Genomic DNA, 19,548 nt, shown 5'->3' with positions numbered 1-19,548 from the left:
ATTGACATGTGCACAGGTTGTGGAACTTTTGAGTTCTGTTTGCAGATGTGTTTGCAATTTTTAAGAAGTCATGAACATTTCAGTTCAGGTTTTCAAATTAAAGCTGTGTTTCACCCGCTTCAGACGGACGGGTGGCTCTTGTTGAGGAAGAGGTAGCGAATGCCAAAAGAGACACTTGCTGAATACTTTACCAGTTGGCAATTTTGTCAGTTACTCAAAAAAAGAAGTTATTAATAGAATAAAACCTATTAATGTGGCTAACTTTCCAACATACTATACTAGTTGTGGAACTGTTTTGTTTTGTTTGTTTTTGTTTGTTTACACTTGGCAATGTGGTATTCTTGGTACTTGGCTTAATTTACTTGATCTATGCCTCTGTGTTAACTCTAGCTCTGTTTTGTTTCAATTGAGACTGTGATCCTGATCTTGCAAAGTGATCTGCATGGTAACTTGGAGCCTCATTTTTCAGATGACTCTTCCCAGGATTGACATCTGTTTTAGTAGAGAAAGCATGGTCTTCTGATTGAGGCACCGGACCGGGAATCAAAAGTTCTGGTCCATTCCTAGTTCCATCCAAGGCCACCTAGGTGATTTAGGCAAATCACTCAACCTGTCTGATCTCTCTTTCTTGATCTGTCAAATGGGGATGATGATGCTCAAATCACATGTATTGAAAGGCTAAATTTATTATCTGTTTAAAAATTATATTTAGATCAGTGCCATAGCAAAGCTTCTTAATAATAATAATAATAATAATAATAAAAACTACACAAATTCATGTTTCTTTTATTTGACTTGAGTGCCTCGATTAAGATCAACAATACAAATTTACATATTTACTGAAGGTGAAAGTTTTTGAAGGTTATCTGCTAAAGAAAAAACTTCATGTGCTTCCATTTTTTTCTCCTTTTATGCTATATTAAGATGACCTGTCAAAAGTATGGGGGTTTTAAGACTTAAGGCCAAGATTTTCAAAAGTGCCAAGTGAGTTCAGGTGTCTACATTTTGGGGTATGCAAGAACAAAATAACTTTTAAGGGACCTGATTTTCAGAAAGTACTTATAAAATTAGCGCCAAATGAAGTGTCTCAAGCTGAGCAATCAAAAATTAAGGCATCCAAAATCATTAGTCACTATTTAAAATATTTGTGTGTGTGTGTGTGTCTCTCTCTCTCTCTCTCTCTTTATTTTTTAACCTTAGAAATTTAGGTCTGAAACTCTATGGACAACTGTGGTAGCTGTGGTGTCACATGTAAGATTAGCCTGATTAAGAGAGGATGTGATTTTTATTCAGGCTATATAAAGCTCTTTATTTTAACACACATTTAACTGAAACACTTGGGAGAAGTGATCTCCTTGTTAAGGATTCAACACCTCCACCCCTCTAATTAAGGGCTCAGAACGCTCCTGATGCACACACGAGTTTATAAGAAAGACCTCCAGCAAACGAAGAAAAAATAAGACTTAACATTTCTAATACTTCCAAGGTCTTGTCTAAATTGATTTTGTTTTGTTTTTTGGGCTTTTTTTGCACAGCTGTAGAAACACAGACAAAACTATACTTGTGATACCCTTAGACCAGGGGTCGGCAACCTTTCAGAAGTGGTGTGTTGAGTCTTCATTTATTCACTCTAATTTAAGGTTTCGCGTGCCAGTAATACATTTTAACATTTTTAGAAGGTCTCTTTCTATAAGTCTATAATATATAACTAACCTGTTGTTGTATGTAAAGTAAATAAGGTTTTTAAAATATTTAAAGTTAAAATGCAGAGCCCCCTGGACCGGTGGCCAGGACCCGGGCAGTGTGAATGCCACTGAAAATCAGCTCACATGCCGCCTTTGGCACGTGTGCCATAGGTTGCCTATCCCTGCCTTAGACCCTGGTACAAAGCCCATTGAAGTCACTATGGAGTCTTTCCATTGACGTCTGCAGACTTTGGATCAGGCTTCTGGTGTAGACTTATTACATCAGTGCAGGTCCTCGGTGCATTCTGAGACTCTGGTGTAGACTTACTGCAGCAGTGCAGCATGGCTACACTAGGGGCTTGCACATGTGCAGTGACATCAGTGTAACTACACATCATAGCTAAGGTTTAAAGGACAAAACAAAAATGTGTGAAAGAACTCTGAGGCCCTTTTTGTATCTGAAAACCACCCATTTCCCCCCCTCCTTGCAGGTTACATTTAAATTCAGATGTTGAGATCAGCTGATATAGGATGACAGCAGTTACGATGAAACTGCTTAAGTACTATGTAAAATACGTACTTTATTTTGGAATCTGCCTTCCTTTTGCTCTTAGATCCAGACTACCCTTCACATAACTCCCTTATTTTCCTTCCTTAAAATATACGTATGTATTTCCTAAAACAAAAAAGGTACTTAGTATTTAATAACTCAGAAGCACAGTCTATTATTTTAAGTAATATTTTTACAGGAATGGGGCACTTCTTAAAGTGCATTCTTATCCTGTGGATCAAAGTTTTACAGGGCTTGTGATGAGAGAAGTCCTCCACATTTCATCTGTTGATTATGGCTCATTACAGATGATAGATGACCTAGTGAACTTTAAAATTCCTGTTTGCTTGCAAAAAAGCAGTCCATCCCCCTTTTGATACTGCAAGCCCTGAAATTCAGAGCCCACTTTTGTAATCATAATCCTAACAGTATATCGTGTAATAAGAGGTGAAATGATAACGTTGACGTGCTTTTCTTGTCAACGGTTTATGAAATTTGAGTTGTCGTAGCCTTATCTTTTTCTAACAGGATTTCCTTTTCCTTTCTTATAGGCAAAACTCCTTCGTGTACTTAACATGGCATCAAGACTTCATCAAAAAGTAAGTTCCTGTGAAAATATCCTTGCATTTAGGTACACACAAAAAGTAACAGCATTACAAAAGAGTTCACATAACATAGTTTGTGTTTTTCCCTAGTGTCCAGCAGTCAGTGTTAAGAATTCAGTTGACAAGATTGATGCTGCATTGTAAATCTCTGTAGCTCTGTCATGGTTGGTAACAGGCATCAGTGGACCTTTCCCCATCACATATCTATCTTCCATAGAGCATAAACTAATAGGACAGTGCTGTATTTTTAGTGTAAAGTTTTCTGTTTTCTGCCCCTTCATAATTAGTATAGCCTTTATAACAGAATGAATATCTTTTTATTACAGAATCATTTTGTGACTTTTTGGTTGTTTTGTGCTTATGAGTTGAGACAGGCTCAGATGTTTAGGAAGATGGTTGTGTTTATGGGGAAAAGTAAGAAAACGTCATAATATAGCAGAAAACTCAGAAAAAAGCAGAAAACCTTTTTATGTGAAAATTTTATCTCCTAAAGATTAGTTAATGAACATCTATTTAATTCATGGAAAGTCTTTCACTTTGTAGCCAGTGCTAATGTTGCTAATGACTTTGTTCTTCAAATCATCAAGAAGACTATCAGTAATGAATGACCACAAGTAATAAATACTATTTTTGCACTGTACTCATTACATTTGTGGCAGGATTAATATCAGGCCTCATGGGATGTAATATTTAGTAAAATCAAACTTGTATAGGTAATCCTGGTACTGCTATAAAAATGTCTAAATAAAATAGTGGCAGATATCCCATAGCTTCAGTCTGGTTTACATGGTGTAATGTAATGTATTTGGAATAGTATCTTTGTGCATTTCCATCTTGTGTACCCTGTAGTGGAAATACCGTTTTTTCTTAGTGTAAAATCAGTGTCAATCTTTCTAGACCCTTTTCAATGACTTATTACACCTCTACCACGATATAACGCTGTCTTTGGGAGCCAAAAAATCTTACCGCATTATAGGTGAAACCGCGTTATATCGAACATGCTTTGATCTGCCGGAGTGTGCAGCCCCACCCGCCCGGAGCACTGCTTTACCACGTTATATCTGAATTCGTGTTATATTGGGTCGCGTTATATCGGGGTAGAGGTGTATTTTTAATTTTTAAAAAGTGGAATAGTTTGATACTGGGAAAAAATCAAGAAACATGATTTGTTGTGTTTTGTGTTTGATTTTTCTTTCTAAACCATCTTTGTGTGTTTAATGTATTCCTGCAGTATATTTGTGTGTACACTTGCTTCCTGAAAGCATATCCTGTAGCAGGTATTTTGGGGTTAATCGCAGAGAAATATTATTCATTTTCAAACAACCGGGGACTTTTTAAAGGAATCAGTAGTTCAATCTCATTCACAGCTAGACATGATATAGCTGGCAAACTAAATGAAACTAATAATAATTTATGGTCTATTTAACCTTTTCATTTCCCCACTTACTTTCATTAGTTGTTGGATGGGGTTTCTCTTGATATCTGAGGAGGCAGAATGCTAAAACTAAAATAAATTCAAACTCTCCTGATTTGGTATAATGTAGGGAGAAGGATTTTGACTAGTACTGTGTGAAGACATAATAGCAGATAGTAATATATCGTCATGCATCCGACGAAGTGGGCATTCACCCACGAAAGCTTATGCTCCAATACATCTGTTAGTCTTAAAGGTGCCACAGGACTCTGTTGCTTTTTAGTATAATATTGACTCCTTTCTTTTGTTCTGCATACAATAAAATTGTACATTGTAACACATTCTGTTTCATTAGTTAGAATTAGAGGTATTTATAATTAGGCTTGAAAGTATTAGATTTTTACTGGTTAAATGTCAGCAAACATTGATTTCACCATTCACACATTGACAAAAAAGTATTTCTATAGATGATGATAGAAATTTACAGACAGGCAAGGTAAGAAAAATACTGCTTGGAAAGTTGTTAGAGATTGATTTAAGGATATTTTATTTGTATATTTTGATGTGATGTTGACAATTTGTGTTTTAAAGGGTGTAAAGCTTTAACTTTCTGAATCTGAACATCTGCTGTTCTTAAATAATTGTCTGACCTTCTCCGCCTAATTTCCTGCAACTATGGAAAATTTAAACTGATAAAAATAAAACAATACTTAAAAATAAATATCGATACCAGTCAAAATTATGAAAAAACAAAAATTGAATTCTGCAAAGCCTATTTATAGTGTATAATTGGTTTAACATATTATTCTGACAAGTTAGACCACGTTAGAGTGACAGAAGACATGAATCTGAAATAGATGATAATTGACCCTTAAAAAAAAAAAAAAAAAAAAGACTGCATGATTCACTGAACAGTTTTACAGGAGCATTTAGTTTGCTGAAACTGAGAAAATGATTTCTGAACAAAGCCAGATATAAAGATGAGTGTTTTCCAAAATCATTGTATTTGCACCACAACTTAACATGTAAGCCTTGATCCTGCAAGGCCTTGTGCAGAGTCCATCATGGGAGTACAAGGCTGCTGGCGTCTAATGCAAGTGTGCGCTCAGGATGTGTATAAGTGTAAATGAGGTGGAGCCCCTGGCATGAGCCTATGAACTGAGAGGAGGTAATTCTCAGGAAGGTGGAGTGCCTGCTCCTTTATGTTTGAGAGTATGGTTAAAAAATATGTTGTCCGAGAATTAGTTTTTCTGAAGAAACTTGCAGCAGCAGTATGCAAATACGGTGGTATTTTTTTCCCTGTGTGGCCGTAGTCTGGCTGCTAGGATTCAGAAACTTAGGAGCCGCTAACCATGCAGACTTTCTTGTTTTAATCATAACATTAACTGGATTCTTTTGGGCTCCGTGTCCTAGTTAGGATGAGTTATTCTATATTTATACACATAGTACTCCTACCCCTGAAATGCAGAATCAAAACCACAATATTAATGTGAATCTTCCTGTATCGCCTCTTGTTAGGGCAGGAATATAATGTGTTCCCATAGCAAATAATTTATCTGCCATTTTGTTACATATAGCTCTCTCATATATATTTTGAGTCTGTCTGTATCTTTGTGTGTGTTGGTAATCTTTCGTTGGTTTTTGCACACAGTTATATTAGGTGTTTCATTTATATTTAAAACTGTTCATATTACTCACTTTACAGCTGATTATTGCAATGAAGTCATATTCATTTATGAGCAAAGTCCAGGTTTCCCACTATCTTTTTAGTTTAAAAGGGAACACAGTTAATGGCTTTGAACCATATTGCTTGGATTTGTTTTTTTATTATTATTTTCCAGCTCCATCTCTTCAGGTGTAGCTATTTTAGTATTATGAAGAATGATGGATGAGGTAGGAAAGTTTCTTTTGAAGCACTTCTGATATTGTGCAATGCACTTGGGGGTCAGCTACACTTGACTGATGCATGATTTATCCGATGTCCCTGCCACTTTCTGAGATAAAGCTGCTATTTTATCAAAAATGCCAGCAAGTGTGATTTAGAGTTTATACACCACCTCTTTCAAATAATTGCTCTGATTACTTTCTGGCATGGCAATAAAATGATAAAGGTAATTGCACACAAATGTGAGATAGCACCAAAATACAATAAAATTAACCTGAATTAGCTTGACTTGTCGATGAGAAGTATTTATGAAATGTATTTTTGCAATAAGGGAGACTGATATTATAGCTGGAAGGTGAGTTATTGCCTTAATGTAATACTGTTTGAAATTTAAAAAAAGAGACTGTTACAGTTGAGGGTGATTGTGCTTTAGAAATTAAGTTGAAGTGATTCTTATAATTGGCAGCAATAATGCATTGTGAAGGTAATATCTTTTATTGTGTTATGCCTAGTTACATTATCTCTTATTTAGCTGACTTTGGCTTTTCAGAGAATGCAAGAAACAGCAGATTTGGAATTTTGTGGATTATGATAATAAAAATTATGAAATGTTACCTGATATTAAATTCACTCTTTACCTCTTGGATTAGAGAACAAAAATGAAAATAAATCTAAGAAGCAGTACATTTTGTTTGGTGTACCAATATCTGGTAAAATTCTTCTCTTCTTCTCCATGCAGATACAAAAAGTTCATATGTATGTCTATGTGCATAGCTTAACTGTGTAACAGAGGGTGTGCTTAAATATATGCTTACGCTTTTTGTAAATGGGTATGTATATGTATACCCATACAGAATCGTTATGATAGTTAAATTTTGTATTTGCTTAGTTTCAAAATATAACCAGTTCTTAAATGTAATGTTTATACCATTTTTACAGTAACTCTTGATGGCATCGTATGGAAAGCTTAATGTTCATTGCCTATAGCACTTCAGATTTTTCATTGTATTATATATTTGTCTAGAAAACAAAACAAAAAAACAGAGATTCTTTGCTTCCTTCTGTGTAATGTTTTCCTAGATACTGTATCTAGATACAGATATTTTACTTATAAAAATTATTTGTTAAATAGGTAAAAGGATATTGTCATGGCATTTTAATTGATAAAATACTTCCCCTGATTGTTGTATACTACTGCACTGACACTTGGTGTTTTGCTTTTCATTACCTGGCAGTAAAATTCCATTTTTTTATTTCATATAATGGCACATTTAAGCGCTAATGTGATGTGACTACTATGAGCACCAAACCATGGAACTGGAATCTTCCAATCCGCCCTTTCCTTCCTTTCCTGCACTCTTTACGTCCCATCTCTTCTCCCCCCCCCCCCCCCAAAAAAAAAAACAGCTTAAAAAAAAAAAAAAAAACCAAGACAAAACATCAGCTCAGTGTACTGGTTTATTTTATTTTGACTTCTATTGAGTGTGTATATCAAACACACTTAGCTGATTGAATCTGTTGTGGCAATGAATTGAGAGAAGTGTAGGCAGGTTGGTATAAATTAAAACAAATACTTTCCATTAGATGTTTAAGGTCCAGTAACAAATGACCATGGCTGATTAGAGCACAAGTGTAATTTTCTGGTTTTGCTATGCAATGCTTATTATTAGTTTCCGTTTCTGGATGGTCTCAAGGTGTAAAGAGCTTTATGGTAGTCTAGGTTCAAGGACAGGAATAAAAGGGTCTTCATCTGAAAGAACAGGATACGCTTCTCTTACACATGCAGATGGATCTAAAAACCATCTTCTCTCTCAGCTATGCACAGCCGTCAGCCACAAAAGATATACAGCACATCCAGATTGTGGAACTACTATAATGGTGGGCGCACTCCCTGAGGCAGTCCTTCCAGTTGAGTTCTACCAACACACTACTGTGTAGTCTAGGTTGAACCTCAGCGTGCTAGGTCTTGTTTGAGCTCCACTCTCTTCAACACTGAGTCAGCCAGCTTCATCATTTCACGTGAGATAGGGTTGGTTGTTCAATGGCTATGATTTCTTTAGCATGCTGATATTTCCCTACTAACCCATTTGGTGATGTCAAGCATGTGTTGAATAGGAGGGGTAAAAAAATAGAAACTTGTGGTATGCTCGTGAGAGCCCTGAGGGGCAGACGAGCAGTTTTGCTAAACTACCTTTCGAGATCTCTACCACTTGGGATCTCTCTTAAAGTAGCAGAACCACTCACTTATGTCCATTGAACCGATGATAGAGACTGCAGATGTGTCAGCAACACTTCCATGGTCTATGGCATAAGTTCAAAAACTGTGCTTTGTCAACCATTTTGTCTCTCGGAGAAATGGCTGGTCACATGGTGCTGTCTCTCCTTTTTTCCATTTACTAATTTGCATTTCAAAATTAAAAATACATACTTTTAGTATTACTTTTCCATGTTTGCCACAGGGATGCTAAAGCTTGGTGAATGAGGGATGAAGTGGTTCATGAATAAGGCTATGAGTCAGTAATGAAGGTCACGTATTCCGTGATTTTATGAGACTTCCATGACTTCCTGAAATTTCCAATAATTCAGCTGTGTGGTGGCGGGGCTCAGACTTCAATAACTCCATGATTTATTGTTTGTTGCCTGTGACCTGTCCATGACGTTTAATAAACATACCCGTGCTAAAATCTGGCCTTACTCATGAAACACTGTTAAGATATGGTTAGCACTGGAAAAAGTGTGACTCCTGCTGTATATTATAAAACCCTTAATATAGCAAAGAATCAGCAATGGACACTTTCCCCCCTCTCCATCACGAGATGGAAGTCATAATCCAGTGCTATGTATGCAAGTCTGAAACCTGATTGGCGGGGTTAAAGAAATCTGAGGATTCTAATTCCCACCAGAGTGGCACCACAACTGTCTCACCCAGCTTTCCTAAGAAAGATTGCATTTGGGTTAACAGTTAGCAAGACTGTTAATATCAAAGAATGGCTTTCTGAGCAGAGGCTAATCAGAATGAGAGAAAATAGTGATTCAGACCTGGGTTCATGCTTAGACTATGAAAACAGGGATAGCAGCATCTGTCCATTTTTCTACTTCATGAGTCTCATACTCTATTTTGGAAATGTTAAGCTCTCATTGTTACGCAGCAAGTCTAAATCTTGTAATACCCCTACTCTTATGCCTAAGAAGGAGTCCAGTTTTAAGTCTCTGCTTCGTTTCTCATTCTGATTTTGTGAAATAAATATATTTCATAGTCAAGGATCTTGTATATTTTTTAGAGAACTCACATTCAAAATGCCTTATTAGATCAGTGATTAAAATGATTTAATTTTAAATGACTAAAATAACAGTTAAATTGAAAAATATCTCAGTGCCAAAAAAGGAAACAATAGTGTTTTTTGTTGGAACGCATGTATTTGCTTCCATAGAAGGAAAAGGTATTTTTCACTACTTCAATTATAAAGATAATGTTGTCCTTTCTAGACCCATATCTGTGCCTGAAATGTAAGGCAAGTAAGAGAGATTGCATGAATTTCTGATTCAGGGGTAGGATACTGAGAGAAAGTGAGAAAGTATGACACTTTTTAATGTAGCTAAAACTCATATTAATGGTCAAATACTCTGGAAGGTATTGAATGCATGAAATAGAATTGGTATGGTTCAGCTGTGCCAGAGATGGGGTAGCAGGCTGCAAATCCCCAACAGCTGTGCTTTATGGGGCCTGCATCTGCCCTAATGGACGGACACTTGTGGAAAGAGTGGTCCAGCTGAGATACAAGATAGATCCATGACATCCCATTCTTCAGCTCGACCGTCCTGCATAAGGAGACATAATAATCACAGAGGGGAATGCAGCAATAGCTACAGAGGCTCTGTGGCCTTGTGGAGAAGAACCTACCTTCACATCCCCGCAACCAGAGTTACGCCGTTCATAGTCCATATTCTTGGGCTATCCTCTTTTATTATCTGTGAATTTCAGGTGCTCACCAATGAATTAAACCTTTAGTTTTTTTTAAATATAAAATAAACTAAATTAAAATAATGTTAAGGGTATGTCTATACTATGGAGATGTGTCAGCATAGCTATGAGGCATAACCCTGCAGTATAGACACAGCCTACACCAACAGAAGGGGTTTTCCGTTGGTATGGGATAACCAAATGAAGTAGCTACGCCAGTAAAGCATTCTTTCATCCACAAAACTGTGTCTAACTGAGGGTTAGGTTAGCATTACTATGTCGGTAAGGGATTGCTATATATGTCAATCTAACTTTTAAATGTAGACCAAATTACAAAATTCAGTACACTGAATGCCATGTTTAAGGCTGCCTGTGCAACTTTCATTCATTCAGATCTTGTGCTTTTTTCATAATCATTAAAATAGTGTTTAGTCACATCACGTACTAATATTTTTCTCACAGGATCTCTGCCTCATTCAGTGTATAGGTAGTTATCCAAAATTGCTTCTTATCCTCCTCATTAAGTGTGCGGCACCAAATTTTAGAATCTTAGTGTTAGAAGGTCTTATCTTCATAACATCTCTGTGAGATTAGATGGTATTTATTCTTATGTTGATGGGGAACTGAGGCACAGAGATATTAAGGCTAAAATTGTCAAGTGTCCCCTAATTTTGGGTGTTCAATATGATTTTTCAGCGTACTTAGCAAGAATACAGTTCTCCAGGGCATCATTAAGTTCCCTCTTTTTCTATCGTTTTGTTCTGTATAAGTTCTTAAACCATGCTTATTATTATTATATCTGAGCACATACCAGTTGTGCATTAAGTGAAGTGACTAACAACATTGACATGTTGTGTGCTCATCCTGCCTTAACCAGGAGATCTCTCTTTCTGCTTTGCTCCTGCCCAACACCGTATCTCTTGACTCTTTACCATGCGCATCCTGGATCCTACCCTATCCAACCCCTTCTTCACGTCTCTGTAATTGATTCAGGCTGTTTCCTCCTCCTCCTCCTTCATGTTGCTTGAGTGCCTGCAAGGAGAGCATCGAGAGCACAAAAGACACATTTTCCCTTCTTTCAGATCTTGTGCTTTGTGCCACATTGGCACCTAGCAAAGGGGAAGAAGACTTGCTGAGAAAGTCCTGCCCAGTCCCTGTAGTCTGGGCCGTAGCATGCACGTTACAGATTAAATTTTCAGAGAATTTAGCTGCAAAACTCTTTTCATAAAGATGGCAAAAAGGCAAATCCCTTGTACCAGGGCAAATACACTGCCAAATTCAAATTCTCAATCCAAAGCATGAAGGTTCTAGAACTTCTCAACAAAACGGAGTTTATTTTTTTAAGATGGGTAAAATATTGTGGACGTTCTTCATGGAAAATTTCTACCCAAATAACACCTTTGCCTATAATTCATGCAGTGCACTGACTCTACCCCTTATATATAACTGTCTTCTCTTACCCTTTTCACTATATGTGACAACTGGAATATATAAAAGGCATGGAACTTAGTTACATGAAAAGTTTGCAGGCGCTTCACTGTAATTTTGAGTAATGACAGCTATTCCAATATCAAAATGCTTGTAATATTGTCAGATTTATTACACTGGGTACTGTTTATTTAATTAAAATGTTGTAAAAATGTTTCTTTGGGAGATAGAGGTGGCAAGGGTGTGCGGAATAAAACAAACATTTGTATTTGTCTGGTTTAGGGAGAGTTTTTGTAAAATAAGTTACAGGCAAGTATTGGAGACCAAGTAGATCTAGATTTCTGTCAGAGAATAACCCTCAACTAAGATTTCATGTGTAAGTACAGTAGATTATATACCAGGAGTCGGCAACTTTTGGCATGCGGCACGTCAGGGAAATCCACTGGCAGGCTGGGACGGTTTGTTTACCTGCAGCGTACGCAGGTTCGACCGATTGCAGCTCCGACTGACCACGGTTCACCGTTCCAGGCCAATGGGGGCTGCAGGAAGTGGAGTGGGACGAGGGATGTGCTGGCTGCAGCTTCCTGCAGCCCCCATTGGCCTGGAACGGCAAACTACGGCCAGTGGGAGTTGGGATCGGCAGAACCTGCGTACGCTGCAGGTAAACAAACCGTCCCGGCCTGCCAGTGGATTTCCCTGATGAGCCGCATGCCAAAGGCTACTGATCCCTGCTATATTCTAATACAAGGAACAATTCTAAAATTGGTATGCCAGTACAATAATGTATGCTTTTTATATGTGCTTGAAGAAAAGATTCCTTTATATGATCAAAATATCTGATCTAGTGAAGAATGGATTTGTGATTTAAAAAACTAAACACCTAGTTCCCTTAGAAATAAAATAAAGAAAAAATATAGTTTAAGACAATGAGAAAGCCCTGACAAATGTATTGAAAGCTTTGCACATGACAGACCAAGAGAACTCCTTGCCTGCCAACACAACTGACTGAAGATTTTGCCAAAGAGCCAGAGGCCTCTACTACTTGGAAATAAATTTTTATAGCTTGGCATTTTGGGTCTTTTGATTACTACCCAAAGAGGATTAGTAGCATAATATGATAGGACAACAGAAGATCACTTTGTTCCCTTTGATATATTTTTTGTGTGTGCAAAATTAATGTATTATAAAGAACTTTTTTGTTAAATTATTTAAAAAATGCTTTAGAAAACAGGTGTTGTGTTTTATGTATGTGTGGGGTGAATGAGCCATATACATTAGAATTCAGTGGGTGGCTTGTGTAGGCTCTGGGGAAGGACGACATGGAGAATGGCTGTAATGGCAGACTTCTTTCAGTTGTCCTTTATTATTTTTGAAATCTAATTCCTTTAGTCACTGGTATTAGTTCCTGGGAAGGTAAAATAAATGTGGAAGCATTTAAGATTGGACATTTCACTCCTAACTTCCACTAGCCAGGAAACAAGAGTGCAGCGTGTGTTTTCACATCATCTGAAATTACAGGTTTGGCTTAACAAACAATGTTGGATTTACTTAGTAGACCAGTGTGAATATTAGCAAAACATTGGGGAAAATCAAAAGGTACTGTGTTTGTAATGGATATAAGACTTGAAACCTTTGGTTCTAGATTTTAGAAAATAGCAAATTAATAACACAGATTATGATTGATTGGGCATAGCTTTCTATATGAAAATCTTGAAGATTGCAGTTGTGTGAGAAATTGAATTGATCTAGGAAGTAAGTTTAGATAGGGTGTCTGAAAGCAAGATGGGTGAAGCCAAAAATTTTTTTTAATGATTATGCACTTGTGGAAACACAGAATTTTTAACTTCCTCTGCTATGTTCTACATTCTATACATTGAGAAGGCTAATTAGGCAACACTGTATGGCACATGAGTAGTGTGGAACATATCTCAGAGTAACTTTCTAAATTCAAAAATCTTGATCTGGATTACAATCCTATTCAACAACTGAAAGGCGTGTATTACAACTTCACTAAGAACAAAGTATATGGGCCTGAAATACATTGTTTTATTCTGCTAACCTGAAGGTTTGCTGTGGATATCAGTTGTACAATGTGTATTTCTTTTTCCGATAGATGTTGTGGGATTTCTAAAATAAAGATGTGATGTATCCCCAGATTTTTTTTTTGAGGGGGGGAAGGAATGACTTCACAAGAACATGATATTGGTACAGTGGACCTCCACTCTGCCCATGGTGTGACAACAACACAATATTCATTAATATTTGTGGAGCACTCAGACACTATGGTGAAGATTACTGTAGAAAATCCCATGAGGAAATTGTTCATTCAATGAGCACCGTCCCTTCTGTATGGAAAGAAGTGGACTAGACTGAAGAACTCAAAATCTGAATGTGGATGAGGCTTGGAATTACTATAAGTCAAAGTTGCAGAAGCCATCTGAAGCCTGTATCCCAAGCAAGAGGAAAAAATTCATAGGAAAGGATTGCAGACCAAACTGGATGAACAAGCATCGTAAAGAGGTTATTAAGAGAGAGCAGAAAGTATGGATGTAAAATGTTAACCTGCCTTAACCGTTAACCCCATGGCCCTGTGCTGGCCCCAGCCATACTGGCCCCAGCCGCTTAATCAGTTAACCGTTTAAACAAAATATTTGTAATCGTTTAAATGGTTAACTTTTTAAACTCAGTTTAAATCCCTTGCAGAAAGCGTACAAGGAATGGAAGAATCTATTGATCAGCGAGGCAAGCGATCTGTTGGAGGTCAGAAGGCATAGGGGAAAAGTGCTAGGTTTTTAGTAATTCTCAGAGTTGGACCTTGCAAAAGAATTGAAAACCAATATTAAAAAGTTTATCATTTAGCCATATAAATGATAAGAAAACAAGGAAAGAAGTGGGACCATTAAGCACTGAAGATGAGGTGAAGATTAAAGATAATCTAGGCATGTCCCAACACTTTTAAATAAATACTTTACCTCAGATTTTAATAAGGGTAGTGATGAGGTTAGGGGTAGTGGCAGCGTGCTAGTGGAAACAAGGATATGGAAGAAGAAATTGCCACATTCAAGATGAAAGTCAAACTCAAACAGCTTAATGGGACCCAATCAGTGGGCTCTGATATTGCAAACAAGGATTTTTAATGAATTTGTAAATTTGGGGGTGTTACCCAATGACTGGAAAACTGCAAATATAGTACCTATTTTAAGGGGGAGAGAAGATGAACTGGGAAACCACAGGCTGATTAGTTTAACCTCAATTGTATGCAAGGTCTTGAAACAAATTTTGAAAGAGAAAGTAGTTCAACACATAGGGGTAAATGGTAATTGGGATAAAATACAACATGGTTTTACAAAAGTTAGATTGTGACAGATCAACATGATCTCTGTCTTTTTGTCTAAAAAAATCAATCTTCTCAAAGGCAATGCAGTAGATCTAATCCACCTGGATTTCAATAAGACAGTTGATACAGTTCTACATGGGAAATTATTAGTTAAATTGGAGAAAATGGGGATTGATATGAGAACTGAAAGGTGGATAAGAAACTGATTAAAGGGAAGACTACAGCAGGTCAGACTGATAGTTGAACTGTCAGGCTGGAGAGACATCACTAATGGAGTTCCTCACGGATCAGTCTTTAACATTTTCATTTGTAACCTTGGCACAAAAAGTGGGAGTGTGCTGAGGAAATTTGTGGATGGCACAAAGTTGGGCGGTATTGCCAATACGGAGAAGGATTGGAATATCATACAAGAATATTTGGATGACCATGAAAACTGGAGTAGTAACAATGGAATTAAATTTAATAGTGAACGTCATGCACTTAAGGACTAACAAATTTTTTGCTATAAGCAGGAGATTTATCAGTTGGAAACAACAGAGGAGGACGATGATCTGGGTATACTGGTTGATGACAGGATGACTGTGAAACACCAATGTGCTGCAGCTGTGGAAAAAGCTAATGCAATCCTTGGGGGGGAGGGATAGCTCAGTGGTTTGAGCATTGGCCTGCTAAACCCAGGGTTGTGAGTTCAATCCTTGAGGGGGCCACTTAGGGATCTGGGGCAAAATCAGTACTTGGTCCTGCTAGTGAAGGCAGGGGGCTGGACTCGATGACCTTTCAAGGTCCCTTCCAGTTCTAGGAGATAGGATATCTCCATTTATTTGGATGCATTCAGGAAAGTTATTTTCAGTAGAGATAGGGAAGTATTATTACTATTATACAAGACACTGGTGGGACCTCATCAGAAATACTGTGTGCAGTTTTGGTCTCCCATATTTAAGAAAGATGAATTTAAATTGGAACAGGTGCAGAGAAGGGCTACTAGGATGATCAGAGGAAAGGAGAACCTAAGGCTAAGGGGAGATATGATTGCATGCTATTAATATATCCGAGGGATAAACATCAGGGAGGGAGATAAGGGACAGTTGTCACAAAAATAAATGGATATAAACTGGACATAAACAGGTTTAGGCTTGAAATTAGATGGATTCTAGCCATCAGAGAAGTGAAGTTCTGGAATGGCCTTCCCAGGGGAACAATGGGGGCAAAAAACATAAATAGTTTCAAGATTGAGCTAGCTAAGTTTATGAGGAGGCTGTCTACAATGGCATGTGGCTCATTGGTGACTGCTAGTAGCAAATATTTCCAACGGCCATTGGAGACGAGACACTAGACGGCGAGGGCTCTGAGTTACTACAGGGAATTCTCTTTCAGGTGTCTGGCTGGTGGGTCATGCCAATATGCTCAGGATCTGACCGCCATATTTAGGGTCAGAAAGGAATTTTTCCCCCAAGTCAGACTTGCAGAGATCCTTGGGGTTTTTTTTGCCTTCCTCTCCAGCATGGGACATGGTTTCACTTGCTTGTTTGAACTAAGTGGTGGATTCTCTGTAACTTGAAGTCTTTAAATCATGATTTGAGGACTTTAGTAACTCAGCTAGAGGTTATGGGTTTATTACCAAGAATGGGAGACTGAGATTCTGTGGCCTAGATGATTATGATGGTCCCTTTTGGCCTTAAAGTATAGAGTCTGTGAAATTAAAGGTTGTACAAGGGCACTGTATTAAGCTTGCACAGGCAACCTTAATTCTGGCATTTTCTAACTTCTGAGTGCTTGACTTTGCAGCCCCAATACCATTCTTTAATAATGTATTATTATTATTTAATTATGTTTTGAAGGGAATAATATATACACACACACCCCAAGCACTCTGCACTATATGTGCATACACCAATACAAACATCTGCTCTGACACTTTTTGCAATAGGATTGGTGTTTAAATTCTGGTCTGGGCTATGAATATAGGGCGACTATATCAAACTCATTGGAAAAATGCCATGAACTCTTTAATGAATATAACTAATTGCAAACTTGAATTGATGTCTAATCTGAAATACCGCATCTCTGAAAACTTAGTGCTTCCCAATGTTAGGCTGAGGCATTTGTTCATCACTGACTCAATGAAATATTCCATCTTCAAATATTTCTTTTTTTTATCAAGTGGATACAGAAGGCAAGCAAATTCTTTGAAGATTTCTTTGGCGACTTGCACTTGGTTTCTGCTCTTTTTGATACTTGCTTATTTGAATCTGAAAGAGAGGCGATATTATTGGTGAAGTGACTTTTGAATATAGTGTAATCAAACTGTGTGTGTGTATGAGGGCTTATGTCAGGGGTGGCCAAACTTACTTGCCCTCCGAGCCACATACAACAATGTTTAGAAGTTCAAGAGCTGGGGTATGTCTGCTGGGAGCCAGGGTCGGGGCTTCAGCCCCGCAGGAGGCACCTGCCAGGGCTCAGGGCTTCAGCCCACTCCTGCTGAAGCCCAGCAGGTGCGCCCCACAGGGCTGAAGCCCCAAGACCCCCCCCCGCCCCCGCTGGACAGAAGCCCCTACCTCATCACCCCACTGCAAGGCAGAGGTCCCCATCTGATAGGTGGAGAAGGGGGGTGGTGTGGGGGGCTCCGCAAGCCGCACTTTAATAGTAAAAGAGCCGCATGTGGCTCATGAGCCACTGTTTGGCCACTCCTGGCTTATGCTGTCACATTTGGCAGCCTCTGTTAAAGAACAGTGGGCCTGGAAATGTGAGTTTTGCATTTAAGGAAGAACGGTGAGTTAACATCGCTGTGATCAGGAAGCTGCATAACTGTTGCTCACATTACTCCTGGTTCAGGCTAGTACTGCCGGAGTTCTTGTGATTCTTCCACTTTGGTCATTTAATAAAGGCATCATTCCAGTCTCTCTGCATTTCCTCTTGTGAGTGCATACGTAAAGTTATGGAGATGTCTTACTTTCTGGATAAGTATGAGTGAATGCCTTTGGGAACTGACATCATTCTACTCACAACTTTTGTCTTCTATCATGGAATCCCTGAAGAAATCTGTATTCAGGTAGTGCTCCTTAACAGCTGGGAAGGGATCAGTAATCTCTCTCTCTCTCTCTTTTATAACCAAGTATATAGGGATTTACTCTCCTGAGCTAAATCAGCAGATAAAGATTCTATTCAGGATATTTCAACTGTAATTAGTTTCTTCTCTTCCTGATATTCCTTAAAATCCATGGTAAAAGTCTGAGCGTGTTGGATAGTGTCTGTTGGGCAAGCTACAATATTTTGATCTTTGTTACTTTTTTGAGATTAGAAATGTATAATCCCACTTGGTGAAACACCTCTTAGCCATAGAAACCCGGAGTATGATGTTTATTAAGAACATACAAAAAACCTAACCTGTCCTTGTTCAACGAAACAAACAGGGCTCTATGATGAGTATGGATTGAAGGCTGAGGAAAAGACTGACTGTAGGGAGACAGAAACTAAATGGAAATTGACTAGTCTCCTTGCCTATTTTCCAACACTTGATTATACTGGGGGAGGATATTGGTAATGGAAGATCAACAGACAGAAGGTTTGGGTGGGTTGGGGAGTAGATCAGAGAGAACTTGGAGTTTGAACTTTGGATACACATCTATCATTTTTGGATTTAGCCAGAACTTGTGCAGGTTTGATCATAATTACTCTGTACATCTGGATATGGGGGGAACTCCCAAGTAAAAATGAATTTTCATAATTTGTGTAAAATCTATTTTACTTGTTTTCATGAATGCAGCAAAGTGTAATTGTCCCAGTGACTGAAAATGCAGCTTCCATTATGAGGTGCAATACCTGCTACTTCTCTCAGTTGTGGTTGCATTTTTCTGTTCTTATTGGATCCATCACAGTTCTTGTGTTGCTGGGTGGCATATATGGCTAAAGAGCCTGATTGGCCCAAAGATTATGACCTTTACTCATCAATATAAACCTCACAACAATCATCCAAAACTTTCTGAACTCAGGCTGAACTAATGCAATGTGCTCACTTCTTGAAGACTACTCAAAACCTTCTGCTACTGCAGGATGCACCTGTTTGTTTTAAGCAGGGAAGACAGAAAGTGGGCCATCTGCTCACTTCAGAGTGCAATTGAAGGTGTTGGTATGTATCTATCTCTGGCTGTTAAGATAGGCTAGGATGCTCTTTGTCTTTATCATATTTGTATTACAGTAGTGCATTTTGTATATCACTATTTGCACATACTCACAGAAGTTTGATAGTGTGGCAGCTAACTTACATCTGTACTGAGAATGGTCTTGCCAAGGTCTGCACAGGACTTTTTCTGCAGTTGCTTCTCCTGGCCACCAGTAACCATTGCTTCTGGACAGCTGAACTGAGAAGCAAGACTTTCCCACCTGAGCTGCTGTTGCTTCTCTGCAGGCACTCTGGCAGAATGGAGGAGGAGAAATCACCCAGACTTAGATGCGAAGGGGTGAGGAGCAGAAAGAGGGATACGGTGTGGGATAATATTTGGGTGGGTAGAAGCAGAGGAGAGACAGGGTTTGGCTGGAGGATAGGAGTAAATGGGAGGGGTATAGAAAAAGACAGGCTGTGAGGAACTGAGCAGAAGAGTCTGTAATCACGAGAAATACAACCCTTGGGAATCCAGGATTCTCTTCTAGATTCTAGAATTCCAACATTCCTCTGCTGTCTAGCAA

General features: G+C 38.3%; 1 protein-coding gene across 1 annotated transcript in view; it reads left to right on the top strand.

Annotated features, from left to right (window-relative positions):
* MGMT (O-6-methylguanine-DNA methyltransferase) overlaps positions 1-19,548 on the top strand; it is a 294,502-nt gene that overhangs the window by 15,242 nt on the left and 259,712 nt on the right. The window contains exon 2 of the mRNA XM_034776848.1: positions 2,787-2,834. Within this exon, the coding sequence (XP_034632739.1) occupies positions 2,787-2,834 (48 nt within the window). The remainder of the gene's footprint in view (positions 1-2,786; positions 2,835-19,548) is intronic.

The sequence above is a fragment of the Trachemys scripta genome, chromosome 7 (assembly GCF_013100865.1).
Source record: "Trachemys scripta elegans isolate TJP31775 chromosome 7, CAS_Tse_1.0, whole genome shotgun sequence".
Lineage (NCBI taxonomy): Eukaryota > Metazoa > Chordata > Testudines > Emydidae > Trachemys > Trachemys scripta.
This window is presented reverse-complemented; position numbering and strand designations above follow the sequence as displayed.